The 22,340-nt window shown below is 38.7% G+C and overlaps 2 protein-coding genes and 1 pseudogene across 3 annotated transcripts; 2 read left to right on the top strand and 1 right to left on the bottom strand.

Moving 5' to 3' along the window:
* The first annotated feature begins 1,369 nt into the window (after window positions 1-1,369).
* On the top strand, window positions 1,370-5,315 carry LOC110862505 (annotated as a pseudogene).
* An 8,120-nt stretch (window positions 5,316-13,435) lies between these two features.
* Window positions 13,436-16,962, bottom strand: LOC110862507. The gene is made up of 5 exons (XM_022111696.2): window positions 16,691-16,962; window positions 15,656-15,790; window positions 15,505-15,594; window positions 14,719-15,001; window positions 13,436-14,303 (listed from the first exon to the last, which is right to left on the bottom strand). Exons 1-5 carry the CDS (start codon window positions 16,797-16,799, stop codon window positions 13,880-13,882), a joined length of 1,041 nt encoding a protein of 346 aa, XP_021967388.1. The 5' UTR covers window positions 16,800-16,962; the 3' UTR covers window positions 13,436-13,879.
* A 504-nt stretch (window positions 16,963-17,466) lies between these two features.
* On the top strand, window positions 17,467-21,638 carry LOC110862488. Of its 2 annotated transcripts, XM_035845591.1 has the most exons (4): window positions 17,467-17,866; window positions 17,942-18,086; window positions 18,709-18,903; window positions 18,987-21,638. In XM_035845591.1, exons 3-4 carry the CDS (start codon window positions 18,893-18,895, stop codon window positions 20,050-20,052), a joined length of 1,077 nt encoding a protein of 358 aa, XP_035701484.1. In that variant the 5' UTR covers window positions 17,467-17,866; window positions 17,942-18,086; window positions 18,709-18,892; the 3' UTR covers window positions 20,053-21,638. The 2 variants fall into 2 exon arrangements, with proteins under 2 accessions (XP_035701484.1, XP_035701485.1); XM_035845592.1 differs by having other exon boundaries at window positions 18,709-21,638.
* The last annotated feature ends 702 nt before the right edge of the window (window positions 21,639-22,340 follow it).

Below are 22,340 nucleotides of genomic sequence, written 5' to 3' on the forward strand. Positions count from 1 at the left end.
TCTTTAACTTATTTCAGATACGAATCCAACATGAAAAATGTGAATAGCAAGAAAACCGTCTTTCGGTGTGATATTTGCTGTGAAGACATTCCTCGTGTCGATAAACATAAGCACATCCGTCTCCACTTTGCAACAAATCGACGTCCGCGTAAGTGCAAATTGTGTGGAAAAAGTTTCGCTACCCCGGCCCGTTTGGAGAATCATGTTAGAAGTCACACGAAAGAAATGTTGTACAGTTGTGACACTTGTGGAAAGGAGTTTAATCAGAAAAGCAATTGGAAAACGCATCAAAAGGTAAAATCAAGTAATTATTGAAAATCGTTTTTAATCTTTTGACTCGTAACCGGATTTTCTGTATAAAATATGACTGAACTCGGGAGGAAAATTAATGTCGTCCCGAAAAATTATTGTAATGGTTCGGGCGTAAGACATTCATTGTTAATGGGCGGTCATTAATTGTCATCTTGGCATAGTAAAATCTGTCGCACTGTTGAGGGAAGTCTCTTATGCCAAACAAACGTTAAATTTGAAATTTTTATTGCCAAGAAAATTGATATGCAATGTTAAGTTGTGGATTTTTTCGTTCCCAGAAGTTCATTTAGTTTCACAGTCTTCTCTCTATGGCATAAAATCTTTTCTGAGTTTTGGGAATTTCTCTTATGCCAACCTGATGTTAAATCTGAACATTTTCTTGCAAAAAATGGGAGATTTCCCAATGTTATATTTTGGATCTTTCAATTTTTTTCGAGTTTTATTTATGCCACGGGATTTCCCCTCCCGCACGGCGACAACAACATATTTACGCATCCCGGTCCCCTAGAACTAATACATTTTCTTGAAGATAATCTCATTGCTTAAAGGGTTAATAAATTTTTTGTCCTTATGCATATTCACTGCTCATTTATGTAATTCTTACCAGGTCCACCAAGTCCCGGCTGGTATGATTCAGTGTGCCAAGTGTTACATTAAACTGAAGAAATCTATCGGACTTGAGCGCCACGCAATTTTTTGTGGGAAGGAGTCAGACTACTACACAGTCGAGGAAGTCGAAAACCCTAAGAAAAATCCGAACGCAAGGAAGAAAACTGACACGATTTATCGATGCAATCAGTGCCCAGATGATGCTCCCAAGAGGAGGAAGGAGTACATGGAAGATCACGTTATTCGAGCTCATCTCAAAGTGAAGCTGCACTGCTGCTACTTTTGCGATATAAAATTCATTCATCGAACAGAACTTCAAATCCATTTGAGGTCGCATACTGGCGAAAAACCGTTCACGTGCAAAACCTGTGGAAAGGGATTCAGCCAATCGACACATTATAATATGCATCAGGTGTCGCATTCGGAGGAGAGAACGTTTAAGGTAGAATAGCACAGGCGTAGATTTTCAATTTCACTTTACGCCTGTGCAAGGTGCTTGTGACAAAAATTCAAATTTCGCTTTTTGAGACAAATGCAACTTTGGATAGGCTTTAGACTCAGATTCAATTCAAGCATGAAATTGATGTTATTTTAACTTTTAACCATTTAACTTTTAATTAAACCCATGGAATAAGATAATATGGAAGGTGGAGTTTATATGAAAGAGTGGGAATCATTATGTTACTCACGTGATGTGAGCAACAGAGCGCAATTGGTGGCAGTGTTATTTTCTCAACCACTACGAGAGAGAACAATCCCGTGTACGTTAAAACTAATTATCGCGTGTTAAGACAAAATCACGGTATTTTTCTTTTAAAAGGGTGGGTAAATTTCGGGACTTTAAATCCATGGGTAAATTTGTTTAAAAATTATCGTTATAATTGACTTTTACATAATTTTATCTAAAAATGACGGTAACTTACACTTCCTCCGTCCACTCATCGGCGTTGCAGTTTGGCTGTTTTTTAAAACTGTTGTGCAAGTGGCGTGGTTCCATTTACAAACTGGTCTGGCGTGATTTGTTAATTTTTCTGGGACTGTATTTGTCACTGACGTTGACGTATCGCTTCTTGCTAACACCCCAGCAAGATATCAGCAAGATATGTTTGAGAAGGTGTCGTACTACTGCGATAAGCATGGAAGTCTTATCCCAATCTCGTTCGTGCTAGGTGGGTACCTTTTACTGTGTTTTACTGCAAAACAATATGAAACTAATGTTCGTTAAGAAAGCTTAGAAACGAAAAAATGTGAGAAGTTATCTGACAGAGTCTGTTTTAAAAAATTAAATTTAGAACTATTTAACTACTTTCGCCTCTAGTTTTTTTGAACAAAGGTAGAAATCTTTCACATACGTAATAAAAAACTAATGGGGGTATTCACTTCAAGTTCGCATAGTAAATAATTTTCTAAATATCATGCAACCTTTGGGAACGCCCAACTTAATTATTAAGCAACATGCAAAACTCAATTTTTTGCAATACTTTTATTTAATAAAAAATAATACACGCTTAAGAAACCGGTATTAAATCTTTACAGCTCACTGATTATTAATGCCTCTTCCGGCATGACGATAACCATTACACTTTAGTAATGAAATCATGTTCTAAAAAAAATCTACCACTCACACCAAGCTATTACCAGCTCTGTAGGAAATACTAATATGCAACTCTACTTGACTTTTTAGTGTGCAACAAAATACAACTTTCTTTAAATATCCCCTTTTTCCAGGGTTCTACGTCTCCCTCGTCGTCGGCCGGTGGTGGGAACAGTTCAAAAACATCCCATGGATAGACACCCTCGCGATTTGGATTAACGCCAACATCCGCGGGAACCGAGAAAAGGACCGTCTCCTTCGGCGAACCCTGATCCGCTACGCCAACCTCACCATCGTCCAATGTTTCATCTTAATTTGCCCCAGGGTCAAGAAGCGTTTCCCCACGATGGACCACCTCGTCGAGGGCGGGCTTCTGCTCCCCAACGAGAAAGAAATCATCCAAGATCTGGCCGCCTCCCTGCACAAGAAGTACCAAACCAACTGGATCCCGCTCGTCTGGGCGGCGGGAATCGTGACGCGGGCCCGCGCCGAGAATAAAATCAAGAACGATTCCGTAGCAAACATTTTGCTGACAGAGTTGACAAAGTTAAAGGACCAGTTGAACATGTTGATAAGCTATGATTGGATAAGTGTGCCCTTAGTGTACACCCAGGTGGTCACGTTGGCGGTTTATTCGTACTTTCTGAGCTGTCTGATGGGCCGGCAGTGATTGTTTAATCGGGAAGGAGCGATCAAGAAGGGGGCGGAGGAAGGGGGAGAAGATAAGTGGAATGAGTTGGATATCTTTTTACCGTTTTTTACGATATTGCAGATCCTGTTTTGTATGGGATGGTTGAAAACGGCGGAGTCGTTGTTGAACCCGTTTGGAGATGATGATGATGACTTTGAGCTTAATTGGTTCGTGGATAGGAATTTGCAGGTGAGAATTGTATGATTTTGTAGTTATTAATAACTTACCTATGCAAGTACATATGGAAATTATGCGTTGGAGATTTTTAATGTTTTGTTGAGTTTGGATAAATCCGAATTATTTATTTTTTGAAAATTAAATTAACCAAATTACTTTTCCGTGAGAGCTATAATTTTGGATTATGCGACAATGGTTTTTCGGAGACAATTGAAATTCGGTATTTCGATATTTTGCAAAAATAGACAATATTTTTTACTCCAATGTAAAATTTGAGCTCTTCCAAGTTCCAAATGAAAATTTGCAGGACAATTCTCTGTAAAAATTGGCCAATGTTTTTTGGCAGGAATACTGCATGCAGAGCGATATATACATTACACATGCAGAATTATGCACAAACGGTTCTGCAGAACATGCATGTAAGTAGATGCCACAGAAATTTTCTGCAAAATCATGCAAACTTTTCATGTACAAATAATTATGCCAAATTTGGCACAAGAATTTCATGATACAAGTTCCTCCGCCAATTTTCATTTCAACTTGTTTAATATTTTTCCAGGTCGGCTACCTTATCGTGGACGGGATGCACAAAGAGATCCCAGAACTACTAAAAGATCAGTATTGGGATGAAATCGTGCCTCCCGAGTTGCCTCACACCGTTGCCTCCGAAGCCTACAAGGAGTCCCCTTTCGAAGGTTCCACCAGCAATGTGATCGTCTCCGAAAAGAACGCCGCCGTCGTGCCACCCTCCGACCCACAACTTCATCCGAGCGCCTCCTCCCACAATTTGCTAAAAGCGAGTCATTCCTCCAAAAAGATAACGCCAATTCCTGACCCGATCCCGGAAGACCAGAGCCGCCTCCTGGATTCGGCAGATGGCGCTATTGAAAACGTGGACACGATTAATTTTGACGCCTTAACGGAAGGAGAGGAAAACCGGCCGAGTATCGGGGACGTGTTTGGGATTGAATTTAAGGTGAAGAAGAAGCCTTCCGAAGATGAGGAGAAACCAGGTGAAAGTGGAAATAATCCTGATGATATGATCGAGCTGGATGAAGTTGTTGTCGCGGAGAAAGATGTTACCAAAGACTAAAATATGTGACGCATTGGGGAAAAAGGGATTATCATACAAGTAAAATTATTAAAAATAAGGGTGCAACAGTACACAGTTAAAAATAGCGTTTCCTTTGAAAAGTAGATGCACTCTGAATTTTATATGAAGTAAACTATACTAAATCCAGAGTAACGTTATCTGGATAAAGAGTTAAATTTAGAATTCAGGGTAATTATCCTTACAAAAAGGTAATATTATCTTTAAGAGTGTATTACATACAACTAACTGGGTCACGTATTCTATGGAAGTTCCCCAAAGACGGTGGTTTTAATTTATGTGCATCACCTAACCAAATAATTGATTTTATTTATTTACCTTTTTGTAATGATGGGTGCTTACATATCTTAGTTTTTATATTTTATTTAATATGCTGATTATTATTTGCTTTTATTAGAAGACGATCGACCAGATATTTCAGAGAAACTAGGCCTTGGTGATAATGTCAAGTTTTTTAATATGTTCTGAGATTTAAAAGATAGAACAGGTTTACAGTTATAAATCTCTAGAATTTAACACAGCAATAGATTTACGATCACATTACATGGCATTGAAGAAAATGCTGGCGGATGATATACTACCAAAAAAGAAACTATGGAAATATGTACTTATTTATAATACTCGGAAAAATTTTGGACACGTGTTAGTGGAATAATAAATAGATTCTCATTTTCTGGAAATTATATGTTTTAACCAATTTTCTTACAGTTACCGTAACAAGAGACTGCTGATAATGTCAAATGTACTACATAGAAAAATAATACTGCACCAGCTATATGAAATTACTTTAAAATTAAATAAATACACTAACTTGAATAAAGTGACAATTTTCTAGTTAAAAAGCTTCGTAGTTGTCCTCAAAGCTGCAAACCAAATAAATTTGCCATCGATTTTTAACCCGAACCAAGGGCTTATGTACCCGTGTTGTCCGTCTGTCTGTCTGTCTGTGTTGCGATAACTCTAGAACGCCTTGACCGATTTTCATCAAATTTGGTGGAAATATGCATATTGGGTATGCGACGTGCTGTATAGTTTTTGGGGTCGATCAAAAAAGGTTTAGACCAGTGGGGGTCATATTTATTAGTGGTGTGGATTTTTAAAACCAAAGGGAGGACCCTTTGGTTTTTGGCGTTTGATGCAGAATATTTGAAATTCTAGCAGAAACCTCGGAAAATTAAATTAAAACTGAAAAATGTTCAAATGATGTGACCGGGTTGGGTGACCCACACCGATTTTGAAATATTGTTATAGAAGGCTGAAATTCGGCAAGATAACTCCTATAATGATATAAACTCGAAAAATGAAAGTCAAAACTTCCGAATTTTTTTTGAATGATGGGACCCTATTGATTAACCCATACCGATTTTCGATGGTCGCGTTAAAAGGCTGAAATTTGTCATAGAGGTCTCTGATGGTCTCCAGTGAAAGATTAGTGAAAATGCTTGGTTCGGGCTATGCAAAGCTGTACTGAGAGGTTTTGTAGTTCATTGATTGACCGATTAGGTTTTTATATGTTTTTATCAGAATTATCAGTCAAGCCTACTCTTTTTCACCTTTGCACTTGTACGCCTGATTCAAATACAAACTGCGATCAGTGATTGTGGGAAAATTGTCTCACATACAAACACGACAAGAGAAACGAGCAATAAAACGCTGCACACCTTAAAAACCTGACTTGTACCTTTCAAAGTTACAAATTCAGATTTGTACCCGCCGCCACTATCATTCGTTCCCTCCTTGTCCTCCTCCACACTTGCCAGCTTCATCCTAAAATTGAGAAACTCCCGATAGAACGTTCCCAGTCCTGACGACACAAATCTTTCCAATATGACACGAATCCTTGTCGCTCCCCGATATCGCCCCTCCCATCTGAATGCGACATTCGGCATGGGGCCGCTCCCGCTCAGTTTATCCACGTGCTCGCCGGCCACCTCGAAACAGGTGAGGTTCCGAAACTTTCTGCTCATATAGCTGATGTAACTTGACACCATCTTTCCTTCAATTAAAACCGCGCCGGCGCTGGTCGTTTTAACCGAATGTCCAGAAGTTCGGACAAAATTAGCCATCGAATCAACACTGTTTTTGAAGAAGAACAGCTTAAAAAGTATCCCGTTTTTTGGCACCGAATAATTTGACTCCATTGTAGCAGTCTTTTCAAACTTCTTATCAACATTATCCATCTCCCCAGAATTTCCGGTGTATAGCGTTGTATAACCCGCAGAATGGAGTTTAGTTAAGGAGTCTAGGAGGATCGGTTGCTCAGGTGAGACGAGGCTGCTGATTATCCCACCTTAAAAAATGATATTACAAATAAAAATTAAATATATTGACTAAATTGGTGTACTGATAAATTTCTAAATTGATTGATTATCTCACCTTCAAAAAACGCGCTTATGCTCATACAGCAAAAACACGTGAGTAGTGTAAGGCACGCCTTGATCCCGGAGATTCGTACGTTTGCATGGAATTGGTGCAGGATGACACGACCTAGGTGGAAAATTGCGGCGGAATCGAACTGAACAAATGCGTAACAGAGGGACGCTAACAGGATGAGTAAACAACTGTAGAGATCGACCGATAACAAGAAGTTTGAAGATGAACTCTTAAACTCGACAGCATCGTTGGGCATGCAATACACGGGAAGAACGGTGTCGCTGTCTTCAATAAAATAGAAGGAGGGTGGCTCTTCTTCTAAAATACTTGTGGCGGGCTCTCCTTGGCTGGAAACGCGCCGAAAGTATAGTTCTGGCAGGTGGTAATCGAGCTTTTTTTCGGCCTCGGTGAGGACAGAGCGTAGCGTGAGTGTTGCATTTAGTGCCGCTGTTAACGCGAATAATAGCGGGAATGTAGGGATGCATTCAGGTCGTGAGGTGAATGCTGGGTAAGTATCGCACAGGGAGCCAAAGTTGAGGAATTTTACGCCGTGGACAGTGCGGAATAGGAGTTTTCCTTTGCAGAAATTCTTTTCTTGTTGAGCGTAAAGGGCGGGCAGATCGTTGATTGAAACTATTTCTTGATTAAGAGAGGTTAATCTAGAAAACGGCTCAGTACTCGAGATAGGATTTGTGATAAGAATAGTGGAGAATGGGAGGAATGAAGGTGACTCCTTTTGCTGCCCTGAGGAGTCAGATTTTAAATTATTAATAAGATTAAAAACGTATTTTTTTACTTAAAGTCTAAATCGAGTTTGTACATAAATGTGTCTAAATTTAACGCAAATTTGTTTAGAGTGTAACTAACCTGTTGTAACCAGGATATACGTCGGGGTATCAGCTTCCATTAGTGCGTTGAAAGAATTTCTCCAATTTTTTAGTAGATTTTGATTTTGAAGATAAATAATATCAAGTTGGGGGGTTGGTTCCCCTGTCAACCAAGACTTTATATCAGGTTCTTCCCCTTCACAAAAGTGTACCTGCAGCCGTAAATTATTTTCTGGATTTAAATAGCGCATCAAAATTCGTGGGGGGTTAAATGACAATTGTCCCGAACTGTTGTTTGAACTGGAAAAACGTTCAAAAATCAGCAATGTTATGTAATCGGAACGTTTGAGATTTAATAGAATTTTGTTAACTGAGTCACTTTCTAGAAAAGTTGCTGAGTCTCGGATAGAATTTGATACGAACATCGTTATCCAAATATTCGGAGAAAGTTGAAGATTCTGTTGGGATAACGCAGTAAAGTGGGGTATTATTGAAAATATGGAAATGCAAAGTAGATTTTTTAGCATTTTGAGAAATAAATTTTATCTATGGATTTGCGAGGAGGTGTTGCATTAATTTTCTTTTTGTGCTCGTTGCATCTAGGTATGAATACTGTAAAGCTACATAGATATGCAAATTGACATTTATGTATTTGCTTATTTGAAATCAGCAAATAAACGACTGTATTTAGTGGCAGCTAATTGCAATACTTGCTGATTTTCGACTTACATATGCGTATAACGAGGGTGAGATAGCGTTTAATCGAGCCTCTGCTAGCTATGCATAATTGAGCATGGAACCGCAAATTTAATAGCCTTAAAATCATTTTTAGTAATTGACGTAAATAATGTGTTGACTATGGTTACATTTAAAATGCTATGTATTTGTCAGTATCCAATTATTCAATTGGGTGAACTGCTTTACGTTATAGTTTGGTCCGTTCGTCTGCACGCAGGATGTCTCTAGAACGCACCTACATATTGTTGCGTACTTATATTTAGCGAACTTATTATTGCCGTTTAACCAGGCCCCGAGTTTGGGGAGGGCAAGCGGGGCAATTGCCCGGGGCGCCAGATTTCAGGGGGGCGCCGGTAGGCGCCCTCCTTTACACTAGATATAATTGAATTTTCCAGTGTTGAACAAAGATAAATATTAAAGGCAAACAATAAATATTAAAGTAAAAGTTAAAGTTATTCGTGGCTTATTTAATTTAATTTGATTTTTCCAGTTTCTGTACACATATTAACAATACTTTGAGTTCGGTTTGAGACACGGAGGAGAGTGGTCGAGTCTTTCTCTCTGCATTTCAATCGGCTCCACGTAACAACTACACACTTTACTCAGCTCTTTCCTTGCGCTTTGCGCATGAAAGCGTAAACTGTTAAATTGTGCACTGAAAATACTGCAATAAACTACCCAGGCTATTGAAAGTATATCTTTCTGACACTCGTCAACACTACGGGACAATCATCTCATAATTTTGTGGGGGGCAGAATTTTGTGTGTGCGTCTTGTTAAAGCCGAACTGTATTGTCATCCATGAGAAGGACCGGGTACGTCTTTGTTACTTCTTCGCCACATCTTGCAACGTTTTTCACCAAATGATGGGGGCCGGGACAGAGGACGCTCTTCCAGCCATCATCATTCGTGTCCACCCAAGGGACGCCTGGGGGTCGGGCTTCGTTGGGAATCCGTGACCACATCGGGACCCCGTGGCGGCCGCTGTAACCCATTTCAACAGCATGTGGCGAATTCTATCTTCGATGGAGGAGGCGTTCTACGACTTGTCATCACTCTCCAATGCGTGGACTTTGTTCTTCTTCCCTTTCCGGTAGGCAAGGTATGCATGAGCAACAGCACCCACGATTCCATATCACATTTGTCTCCTCCCCCTCTTACTACCTACCACCGACCGGATGTCATAATTTCTTCTAGACACTTCTTCTCCCTTCCAAAATATCAACATACATACGTCGCATCTCAATCTGACTGGGCTGGCTTCCTCTCCTCACAACAACATTCCTTCACCAATATCACGTCGCTCAAATTTTTCTACCATGGACTGGAATCTCGGCTGACTCAACAATTACACACTTTTATGACACACTTACTCTGTCACGATGGTTGTTAAATAATTGACCTTGTTATAAATACTGACATCTTATCAAATCGAACTCCCAGATTTAATGAATGTCAATTTAATTACTCATCTTACTGTAATTTTTGTGACTCATTTAATGTCTAAAATTTGCTCCTTTATGGGCCCGAAGAGGCCGGAAAAAAGGAATAAATCATACCAATACCAATATAATACAATTAACAATACTTTAAACAGGAATTTGTTAAGTCGGAAAAAATTTGATTTGTTCAACGCTCTCAGGGTGCAATGAGCTAATTTTTCTGAGACCGACGCCATAATTTTCGCGCTTGTACTTTGCCCCTCTAGCGGAGTTGGAGGAGCTCAAATTTGAAAACTAACCTAGTCTGCGACTTTTGGCACACAGAGGGGTCAATATTTTTTAACGCCCTTTGCACCAGAAATTTCCTAATTTTGTTTCCTACAACCGTTTCCAAGCGTTTCTTGAAACTCTCAACATGACCCTCACGACCTGAGACTGAAGGTATGGAAAGGTCAAGTCTCACATGAACCCACAGGTGGGGTACCGTTAGCAAGGTGTCGGTGAGGGAATTCAGAAAATCTACATATACTTCATCTTTTGTGTGACCTCTTTCTGAAATTCTAAAAACAGAAGAATCTTTTGAGTTTAGCCCGACATTTTGGCCGATCAAACGTTATGTTTAACTGCGAGGGGCTAAAACTTCGCGAAATCCTGAAATTTTTTGAGAATTAAAAAAAACTCGGAAACGGTTTTGTCACTCGATTGTGAGTGACAATAATGAAAACCAGAATCACTTCGCATAGCCACAATTTTGATTTTAGTAAGATTCTCGGTGTTTGTAGAAGTGAGTGGGAGGAGCTCTATCAATCCGGCTGCCATTCGCAGCTTAACGATGTGTCAAAATTTTGTAAAGCGGTTCTCGTCAAAAGTTGCATTTATCTAAAGTTTGCAGTTTTGATGAATGAGTTTTCAAATCACATGAAGTTTTGCAGAAATCATGAAAACACTACACGAAACATTGCTAATAACGAAACTTCATGGTGAGGGGTCGTGCAGCTCCGCTGAAAGTGTCCTTTCCTCACTTTTTCCCAGTGCCCTGGTCAATTTGGTTTTTACCAATCGAAACCCTGATTACAATTACTAATTTGTAATGAAATGAAATTTGTCCAGAAAAAAACAATTCACAATTTGTAATTGTAATTTATCAATTGAACCAAGTTCCTAAAATAGTTGGATTACTTTTCAAATTATAAATTACACTAATTAATGCAATCGGTTGCGTACATAAGTAAATGCAATTTTGTAATTTAATTTCTGAGTGATCAGGCCAAGTCTAGTAAATCCATAAGCCTGGAATGTATTTTGGATTTTCAAAAATATTTAAATAATTTTGGGATTCACGTCAGCTTTGAAGACAAACAATCAGACTCCTTTATTTTGTTACGAAATATACGAAGCAATGTGCATCTATCATCACAAGTTTCACAAACTCGTCGTCAAGGGAAATTTTCATTTCTCCTCTCATCTTCAGCTTATACACATTTCGCCAACACTGAGAAGTTGCGACGATGTGGTCCGAACCAACGATTTTTAGTGACGTGAATAGCCACACTGTATTTTATGTTTTGACAACAAATAAACCGTTCCAAACGAGATGTAGCAAAGGGGTGAAGCAACACGGTCACGCGGTCATGGCGTGTCAAAATGGTGTCGATTTTTGAAATGGGCTACCCAAGCTACGTCCAAAACTACCGAAACAAAAAAATTCTACATTTTCGACATGTGGCGTCGTCTACACTGTCAACGCGCACCGCACGTCGAAATGATGGCGATTTTTGAAATCCACTTCCAATAATACGTCTGGAACGGTTAAGACAAAAAACTCGACATCTTTGACCGTTGGCGTCCGTGGCGCCATGACCTACAACGCCCATGTTCGAACTCATACGTACTTAAAAAATTAGAAACACATTGGCGAAAATCCAATCTCCATATTCGAATTTGTTATAAAGTTATAGATAAGGACCGACAGACAGATCTGTCTGTCTACAGACATACAAGACATTCCCATAAAGGAATTTCGCTTCGCTTCACCCCTTAATAGTGCAAGTATTTGTTGATTAATGTATTTTGGACTTTGAAAAGTCTGAAGTGTATTTCCGTTTTGTATTTTGAAACCGTGTGTTTTGGACATCCCTGGAACCAAAATCCTGCTCCGGTACTACCCTGAAAATTAGGTAGCTGCTAGAGCGTCAAATATGAGAGGCAGAACAGTGTCAATGTCTTACAATTTATTATAGGGCCCATAGCATAAGAACTGATTATTAATTACCCCTAGTAGGTCTAGTTAATTTATTTGCTAAGATAATAATAACGATTGTTTGGTTGTTTCGCAAATGTGGGGAAGAAGATTTTCCTCGTCTATTAGCCCGAGGAAAAGCATAGCCTGCGAGCGCCGAAGGCGCGAGCGGCTAGGGGCGCCAAATTTTTTTTGCCCCGGTAAGATTTTTGGCAAGCTCGGGCCCTGCGTTTAACTACAGGGTCAGACTTGCTAGTTTAGGTTAGCGCACCACATCACGAACCACACCGGCAAAATCTGAAACGCAGTGCACCACACCGCGATATAAAAAAAATAAAAATTATAAAAAATTATTCGATTATAAAAAATTACTCGACAACAATAATTTTGAAGTTCAAAATTTTTGTGTTACCGGCAGTTTTGACAATCGATACGATTTTACAGATATTGATTTTTTTTATAAAATCAATTTTGATAATCATCCCAGTGTTTCGCAGTGGTCTTAATCAATGTTTAAAATATCCGTCCAGAAATACTGGAAACCAATTCTGAGCACCATATTTTGGCCGGCTAAAATGCCCAATATGTCCAAAATTGGAAAATGGAGAAACGTGTTCTAAGTTCTTCATTACTTATACTGGCTTTTTCGAGATATTTATTTCGAGAATTTATCGAGATATACAGTGAAGCCCAAAACTGAATGTCCACCATGTGATTCCCCCACTCTGTGCATGTATAGATATGTACTTTTAAAATCTCTTCTTCATGTAGAGCATTTTTACATGCAACTCGGCACGATTTAGACAATTTTAGATTTCCCATAAACACTCATAGTAAAAATAGTAACATAAAATTTTGAGCATTATCAATTAAATTTCCAAATTTCCAAAAAACTCCCTAAAACTCATCAGTAGGGAAGTTGTCGCAACCTTAACAATTTTCCCTCTAAACAATGTTGGAAGCTAGTCAGTCCAAAAAGTTGTTAGCTGTTTAGTTGTTGCGAGTTCCCCTACGAGCAAGACAGTTTGGGTTTGGATTTGTGGATTTTTGCAATAACAACCAACACGCACCACACAGCGATCCACAAACCGAACCGCACCGCGAACCACACCAGCGAACCACCACACCACACCGCGAACCGGGCCACCCAACCAGCGCACCACACCGCGAACCACACCGGTGTGGTTCGAGGTGTGGTTCGGTACGCTATTTTTCCGCACCAATGGTGCGCCGATCCAGAAACTAGCAAGTCTGTACAGGGTATGTAAATGCATAATAAGAACAAAAAATAACTGCTGGAATAATCTTATTAAAAATGACAAATTTGAGTCGACATTATTTATTTAAACAAGTGAAAAGCCTTCAATTAAATAATTTATGTGAGAAAAAGTACCGTGTCTCGTTTAAATGTGACATTAATAAGGACCATGATATACATAACTTCCCCATAAAGTCGATCGTGCTGCACGATTCGTGCAACATGCCAGCAATGACTTCAACAACTGAATAAATAGTGACTAATGGATAGACTAATTAAATACATTAAAATGGTACATGAGTACACCCTAAATAAAGAGTGACACAATTTACTCTAGTTTAAGTAAATAAAATAGAGAACTACACAACAATTGTGTTACATTTGTCTAGCCTTTCGACAAATTTTAGGCAAGCTTTGATAAATTTTATGTAATTGTTGTGTCGCCCTCCTCCTTTGTTACTAAACCTTGAGTAAATTTTATCCATTTGTATTTAGAGTGTGCACATTATTTATTTGACAAATAATACCGTATCTCTCTTAAATCTGACATTAATAACGACCGTGACATACTCTGACACCGTGAAAATGGACCACATGAGGTCCCCACAAAGCCGATCGTGTAGCATGTATCCGGTTACCATGCAAGCGATAAAAACCATCTGGAGAATGATTAGGACCCCGATTTGTCTATAATAATTGTCCACGTCCCTCGAATGCAGGACAATTCCTACTTTTCGCTTCAAAAACTTGGTAAAATATTGGAGCAACTCGGCCGCAAAGGTGAGGACGATGAAGACCCGGAAAAAGACGGAGTGCTCGCCCGGGTCGCAATCCAAAGAGAAGGCGGGAATCATAACGAGACTGATTATTTCCAGGGTATCGAGCAAATAGGCGACGTTCAGGTAGATTTTGTTAAACCAGTTGTCGAAATACCTGTTCAAAAAATATTTTTCACTTAGAAAATTAGTAATTCAGAGTTCCAGATGAAGGATTTCAGTCATATTTATGTTATTTAATTTCATTCGACTTCATTTCTCCCTTCACCCCATTATTCAGATCCGAAAAGGGAATATTTCATTCATTTTCACTCACTCATATAAAGGGAAATTCATACTCATTCATATTACTCATTCGCCATTATGATCAGTAAAATGAAAAAATAATGAAAAGGTTTATGTATATAGGAACGAACGAACGAACGGTCAGACAGACATACACACCGATTGATAAGATATTTCGACAAAGCGGTTTCATTCCGTTTCATTTGAATGAAGGGAAATTCAAACTCATTCATTTCCAATCGTTATCATAATCAGTCATTTGAATAAAAATGAACAGGCGTGAATACCAGGCTTCGTAGAGCCGATGAAGGAAATGATTGGAGAGGAGGCGTGCCACGAAGACGCCGGCCATGATGGCGGTCCAGATGAATTTTCCGACCCGAAACGAGCTCATGGCGCGAGACAGGGAGGGGAGGATGTTGAATGGGTAGTGCTCATCCCCATAAATGTAGCAGACTTCGGAAGTGGCGCGCTCAAAGTTGTAGAAAACGGCCCAGCTCACACTGATGATCATGGTGAGCCACACGATTCGTTCCATCCAGCCGAATATCCAGCCAAAGTCGAGCTCGACTAGATATGATTAAGTGGAAGGTTTAAGACGGTATTGTATGAAGACGTTTCCCAGCACATGGTTCCGGATTTTGAATAAATTAGTAAAAAAAAATGGGCACAGATTTATAGAGTGCGAAATTAGCAAAAGACACGATCTCCAAATGGGCACGTTTATTAGCAGCGATATTTGCATCCGAGGAGGAGAAAACCTGCCACGAAGTTTTAAACTTGCCAATTCTACGTATTTTCCATGGAAAATAGGTGTACATTTAGATCGTGTCGTTTGCAAATTTCGTACTACTTATGGTTTTGATGGATTGAGAATAGTTTGTTCAAAATTGGAGGGCATACAAGGAGCCGTCCTTAAATTACGCAATGCAAGAGGGGGGAGGTCTAAATGATCGTCCCTATGTTACACATGCTAAAGGGGGAGGCGAGGTTTCGAAAATCGCGATTTTTACGTTACATAATTTATGGACAGCCCCCAATAAAAGACCTCCCTTGTCAGTGTTGATATTTACTGTTAATGTTGAGCTCGCTGTCGGAAAGAGTTTCTTCGCCTTCGACCCATTTAGGCGGATCCGACGCAGTCGGTGAGGCTAGCGGAGAATCTGTAGGATTTAAATTTATGAAAATGTGGAATATTTACATATTTATATAGTTGTATTTTACCATTTCGGCGAATTGTGCTAGCCCGATTGGGCGGAATTCTCTTTTTTTGACTAACATTTCTGAAAAGTGGGAATTGAACGACGTCCTCGTCTCCTTCATTGGCTATGGAACCTCGCTCACCCGTCCCCGTGGAACCTGTGTATTTTCAGTCTATGTATTTACTTAACCCTTAAGGGAGGATGATTAACAACAAGGAAATGCATTAATTCGGATACATTATAAGCATGTTGTGGTCATGGTGCGAGAGGAAGAATTCGGTAGTTTGAATAAAACTCAAGAATACTGAAAAATCCAAACTTCAACATTGCGTTATATCGGAAAACATCCCATTTTTCGGCAAGAAAATGTTCAAATTTAACATTTTGTTGGCATGAGAGAAATCCCCCAGAATGACAGATATTTTACGTTTTTGGTGAGAAAACGATGAAAATCAATGACCTTCCGGAAACGACAATTGTCCTCCACCATGACCACCATTTTTCAGGACGACTTTTTTCTTCCTCCCGAATTAAACCATTTCCAAGAAAACGACAATTGTCCTCCATCGGAATTAAAAGGTTAATTATGCGGTAGTTTATTTATAGCCAATTTGGAAATCTGCAGTCATGCAGACATTAATTTCTGTGTTACCGCTTTCTATTAAAATTACACGGGCCCTTAAAAATATACTACCGACATGGTAAAACTTTGATATCGGTGTGCATATGTGTCTCCATAGCATCTAACTTATGTACTTATGGGATTAAATTGACAAATACCTTGTCAATACTAGTTTGGTAGTCATTTACAAATTTGTAAATATGCTCTTACGAATCTGGTATTAAATCATTACCGGCCGTAGTACGCGCATACCGGAAGGATGGTAACAAGCCCTGAGTAATGTTATCGCACGTACAGACAAAATATTTATAGGTGAATCTACCGATTTTTTTAGTGTCTGAATATCCCTACTTTAATACTGCATTTATAAGAGTGTAGTTAATATACAGGGTTTAAAACTTGACACATAAATACCACTTAATAAGACGTATTTACCTTCGGCCTCCGCATGGGCAGAAAGGTCGATGGAAATTGACCCCGGCGTGTCCTTTAAGAAGCTCGATTGAGGCAGCAATCTTGACTTCACTCTGTACCGGAATGACATTTCTCCTGTTTTTAAACCTGATTCAAACTTAACTTACTTAAATACTCGTGAACGTGTGATGTGGGGGTGGACACTACATACTTGCGAAAGTTTGGGTGTGTATGAGGTGATGTTAACTGTGACGTGAGTGATGAGTGTAAAGTATGTGCTGAATTTGAGTGAACCATTATTTATTTAAAGTTTATCTTATCTTCTCGCGACGAAGACTGGAGTGAGGAATGTATATTTCAACACGTATGCAAATATACATATAAAATTTCGCATATCAGGTGTGGATATACATTTGTGTGTGCATCGAGATGTATGAATTTAAGTATGGAAATGACTGACGAGTTGGATGCTCGTGTTATGCATGTACGACTCATACATTATGTATGATACATATTACATATGTCCATATGCAGCATCATGGCCCGAATAGTTTGTTTTCTGCCCATGTATTAAATACATGGGAAGAACAAATTAATAATTACTATCTTTATTTCGTGCCTTTCAACTTATGTATTCAGGATAGGCCAGCGACATATATCATAAATAAGCGAGAGAATAACTTCTTATCGTTGTATCTGCATATTCATTCTACAGATTACATTAATTTAACTGTCGCTCATCCTTATGTAAAGTACAAAATAGACAAACCCCAACATTAATCTGACCAGGGTGATGCTCGAGGTGGTTTCGGCAGTCGTTTGTTGCCCACTTGAGATAAGAGCGCAGGGCCACCATTTTGGCTCCATTCCACAACTGGATTGCCACACCCTGAATTTATTCTTTTTGTCATCTCAAAAAACAAGATACTTCAGTCATATCATGTCCAAGTTGAATTACGTTTAAGGAATTTAATCATCGTAGTAATTCAGTACAAGTTTCTTATCAGTTAAATATCTCGATTTGTTAAGAAAAAAGTTTGCAGTTTATCAATGGCATCGCCAAAGTCGAATCAAATTCTTGAAACCATTATTAATGAGAATTACGAGGCTCTCAGAAATGCGTTGGATGTGAGTGAATCTTTGCTAAACCATCTCGAAGTGAATAAAATTATTACTGAGGAGGCTATGGATTCGCTGGTAAATTATTCTGCATTATTTGTTTATAAGTGCTTAATTGTTATAGAGTTTTTAATCGAGGTGTTGTTGTTTAAGGTCAAAACTTACGGGGGAAAAAATAAGGCTGACAGATTGCTTAGAATTCTACGTGACTTAAGGACCGATGATGACATACCAGTAATTATGGACGCTCTAGGGGATGATGTTAGCCGTAATAAAAAAGCTTATCAAATTTTTGAAGGTATGCAGAACATTAGAAAGTTGTACCTTTGTATGAAATGGACAAGACGCTGATTACTTTAAAACTTTATGTAAGAGACTAACGACCTCGAGAAAACAACACGGCATGCAATTTCACTGTCTACAAGTTTTAAATTTTTCATTCCCAAGTGTTCCTGATTCGTTTGGATCCTGTTTTTTGAAAAGTAAACCAAGTGTTGAGAAGTGGCAATTTTGTAAAAACAAAACATGCATTTTTTAGGAGTTTGGGAAACCAGTATTTTAGAGTGGTTGGGTTTTGTTGGCAGGAAACTGGAAAACCTGAGAATATTCATTTTCGGGCCCAATTCTTGTGAAACAATATTTCGGATGAAACATCATGCAATACACCTCGTGAAACAAATTTTAAAGAAATTTGAAACAATATTATTAAAGAAGCAAATTTTGGGAATTTATACTCAGAATTTACAACAATCAAACAACGCTTTGCAATTACTAAAATCTTAGATTATCAAACTCCTCAAAACATTAATTTAAAAAAATGTCACCTGGCAGGCCTTTCTACACGTCTTTCCATAATTACAATAATTTATATCACCTTGGGCATGTACATATTTAACTACCTACTTAACAATGTGTTTTAGGGTGGGGTTCCAATAAACGTTGTGAAACAAACCATGACCCAGGAACAGAAACGATCAATCTAATCCCAGTGGCGAAATGCACCAGTGACATGAAGCAAATCATTCAAAAACCCAGGAAAATAGCGAACCTTGTAATTCCCTGCCCCGGACGTACATGTCACCCAACTATTGAATACGAGTGGGAATGCTGGAAATGTAAACAAGGGATTGAATACGGTTATGATAATTTTTTCTACTGCCGCTGTGGTAAAGGCTACATTAATATGTTCGAATTCAAGTGTCCACACCCAAACCATGGCGTCGGGTTTAAGGGATACGACGTTAAATGTATGGCTCAACCTCCAACCTTTCAAGGAGATGAATATTCTCATCCTAGGAGAGACTGGTGTTGGAAAGTCGACCTGGATTAATGCATTCATCAACCATCTCACTTTTGAATCGTTGCAGGAGGCAGAACGTAACAATTTTTGCTCCCTGATACACTCGGAATTCACCATTTTGGACGAAGATTTTAATGAAATCAATGTTTTCACTGGAGTGGACAAGAATGAGGTGAAGAAAGCCGGCGCTTCCCAAACTCAAGAGAGTAAAGTTTACACCTATAACTTCGGTGACACCCGCATCCGTCTCATCGACACGCCAGGAGTTGGAGACTCTAGTGGGGTAGAGAAGGACAGGGAAAATTTTCAGAACATTTTAAGCACCCTTTCCTGTTTCAAAGAGTTGCATGGGATTTGCATCCTGCTTAAACCAAATAATTCTGTTCTCACTGTCATGTTCCGATTCTACATCAACGAGCTACTGACATATCTCCACCGTGATGCCAGTTATAATATTATGTTTTGCTTTACTCATACAAGAAGCACTTTCTACCGTCCGGGGGACACAATTCTGGCCCTGAGGGAACTTTTCAAGCAGAATAGCGGAATTTCGATTCCACTTTCTACACACACAGTCTACTGCTTTGATTCTGAGGCCTACCGTTATCTAGCTGTTGTGAAGAACGTAGCGCAGCTCGTGAAATTTTGGGATGACGAGATGGAAAATTTTGCAATAAGTTGGGACAGATCAAGCAATGAGACGAAGCGAATGTTGAGACATATTTCGACCCTGAAACCTCATCCTGTTCAAAGCACCCTTAGTTTGAACCACACTAGAGAACTTGTACTTCAGCTGGCACGACCGTTGGCAGAAATTTCGAAAATAATCCAGACTAATAAGGAGATTTTGAAGGATAACCCGAAAGGGATTACAGTAACAAAGGAAACGATTAATGAGCAGAATTATGAACTTGTGAGAGATTGTGAAGGCCAATTCGAAATTTGCAGCTTTTCCCAAGTCTAATGCAATTAAGCCCTATAATGACGTCATGCTGGAGTACATGGACCACCTGGTTACTGAGGAGAGGAATGAAGTTAAGCCTGGTGGGTCTGAGCAAATGCTTTTACACCTGGAATGTTCTCGAGGTTCGTATAAGAAGCAGTTGGAAATATTGGATGAAGCCATGAAAAGGGGAGACAGTAGGGATATTCTGAAGCCACAAGAAGTGAACGATTTGGTCCAACATTTGTATAAGTTGAAAATTTATGGAAAATCTATTCGGGATTCTTTGAAGGCCGTGAACAAATACTAATATTTCACATTACCAGGAAGTCCCGAGTAACGACAATGTCTTAAATAGTGTTAAAGTTACACTTGGATTATGAAAATTTTGAGTAACAATAATTTCAACCGGAATTTGTTAAGACAGAAAAAAATTTGAATTGGATAAGGTTCACAGGCTTTGTAGAGCTGATTTTTCTGAAACCAAGGGTGGCAGTAGTCCGTCTCTACTCCGCCCCCGGCGGAGAGGGAGGAGCTTAAAGTCGAAAAAATCTCTCGGTCTGCGACTTCTAGCGCAAAGAGGGGTCAATATTTTTGAATGCGGTTTACACCAAAAGTTTCCTAATTGTTTTCCGAGCATTTTTGGAAATTCTCAAAGGAAAATCCCTGTTACACTAAAGGTAGCGACAGTTCAAGTCTCAAGAAACCCCACAAGTGGTATCGTTAAATAGGTGTGCGCGCGAGGATTCAGAAAATATACACTTTGTCTTGTGCATGACCATTCCCTGACGATGAAATTTCCGTTGAAATGACTTCCTACATGAAAATTAAGGTGGAATTGAGTTGCGGACAACACCCATTGGTTGGGGGAGGTCCTATCAATCCCATTATCGAACTCGACCCCGAAATACAGATTGGAAGCACAATTGCGAAAACCGCGTTTGACTACGTTGAGGTGTTCTAGAGATATATCGCTTATGAATGGACGGACAGACGGACGGACGGACATATGTAGTCACGTATATGAATATCGAAGTACCTTTTTTATAAATAAACAAAACTTGTAAAAGGTCTTGTCTCCAATGCTGGGCTACTTTCTGGGAATTCACTTTGCGAGGGATAGCCAACCGAGTAAAGTAAGTAAAAAGGCTGATTTTACCATGATTTGACCCTATCGACACGACCAAAAGTTGGCAATGCTATTAATGACCGAAACACATTTACATACGCACGTTGTTTAAATGACACACATTCTTAAAAATTTTGAAACGTGAATGCACTCTGATTTCTAAATTAAGTACAGTACACCAAATCCCGAAAATTTTTTTTTATCAAACCAAGGTTACCCTGGATTTTGTGTACATAGTTTACTTGCTTAATATGAAATGCGGAGTGTAGCTGCTTCTTACAAGTGTAACATTATTTTTAAGAGTACACGTAAATTAATAGCTCGAGAGTAAATTAATAGCTGGATAAATTTAGAAAAGTCAAATTTTACAGATTATTCATAAAAATGAGAGCATTATCTTGAAGTATCTGTCGGAATCTGTACATTAAACATACAGTAAAAAATTGAATGCAAATAAATAAACTATTTTGAAACAATATTTTTATCTGGAAATTTCCATATTAATTATTTCTTTATTGATGGGTAATTCATTCTGGAAATTTTTAAATGACATTAAAATAAGTAGGTATATAACTCTCTGATTTAAATATTGCGTTTTAACGCGGGCATTAAAAACAGGCTAGGCTATTGTCGACCATTATTTCTCGATAAATTTAGAGAAGTCAAATTTTACAGATTATTCGTAAAAATGAGAGCATATTGATCTTGAATTACCGCATTACATAAAAATTTCGTAATATCTACTTTCGTCTTTTAATTATATCGTATTACGAACATAAAGTGTGGTTTAAATGGCTCACTACCAGGGTAAGTTTTTCAATACTGAATAATTTTGAGAAACATAATTTGAGAAACATAATTACCCAACTTTTCCCTTTAAAATTTAATTCATCATCTTACGAACTCTTTCATTATGTTTGATCAGTTTTGAGATTAGAATTGAATAATGATTAAAAATTCCATTTTGAAATATTCAAAATGCAGATTTATTGGTAAAAACCCATAAATCTTTGCAAAATTGTCCATTGTAGCGAGACATTTAAACAGTTAGTTTAAATGCACTCTGCACACGCAGTTCACGCATAATTGGTACATAAAAAATGGCCACATTTTATGCTACTCAGATAAAGATAGCGAAAATGCTACTCAGATACGTCCAGTGACATAAAAATATGGACAA

This window comes from Folsomia candida, unplaced genomic scaffold (assembly GCF_002217175.1).
Source record: "Folsomia candida strain VU population unplaced genomic scaffold, ASM221717v1 Fcan01_Sc059, whole genome shotgun sequence".
NCBI lineage: Eukaryota > Metazoa > Arthropoda > Collembola > Entomobryomorpha > Isotomidae > Folsomia > Folsomia candida.

Coding starts and splice junctions, on each gene's coding strand:
- LOC110862507 (XM_022111696.2), bottom strand. CDS start 16,799: ATGTCATTCCGGTACAGAGTGAAGTCAAGATTGCTGCCTCAATCGAGC. Junction 15,791..16,690: donor TGCCCATGCGGAGGCCGAAG/GTAAATACGTCT, acceptor GAAAATACACAG/GTTCCACGGGGACGGGTGAG. Junction 15,595..15,655: donor TAGCACAATTCGCCGAAATG/GTAAAATACAAC, acceptor TAAATCCTACAG/ATTCTCCGCTAGCCTCACCG.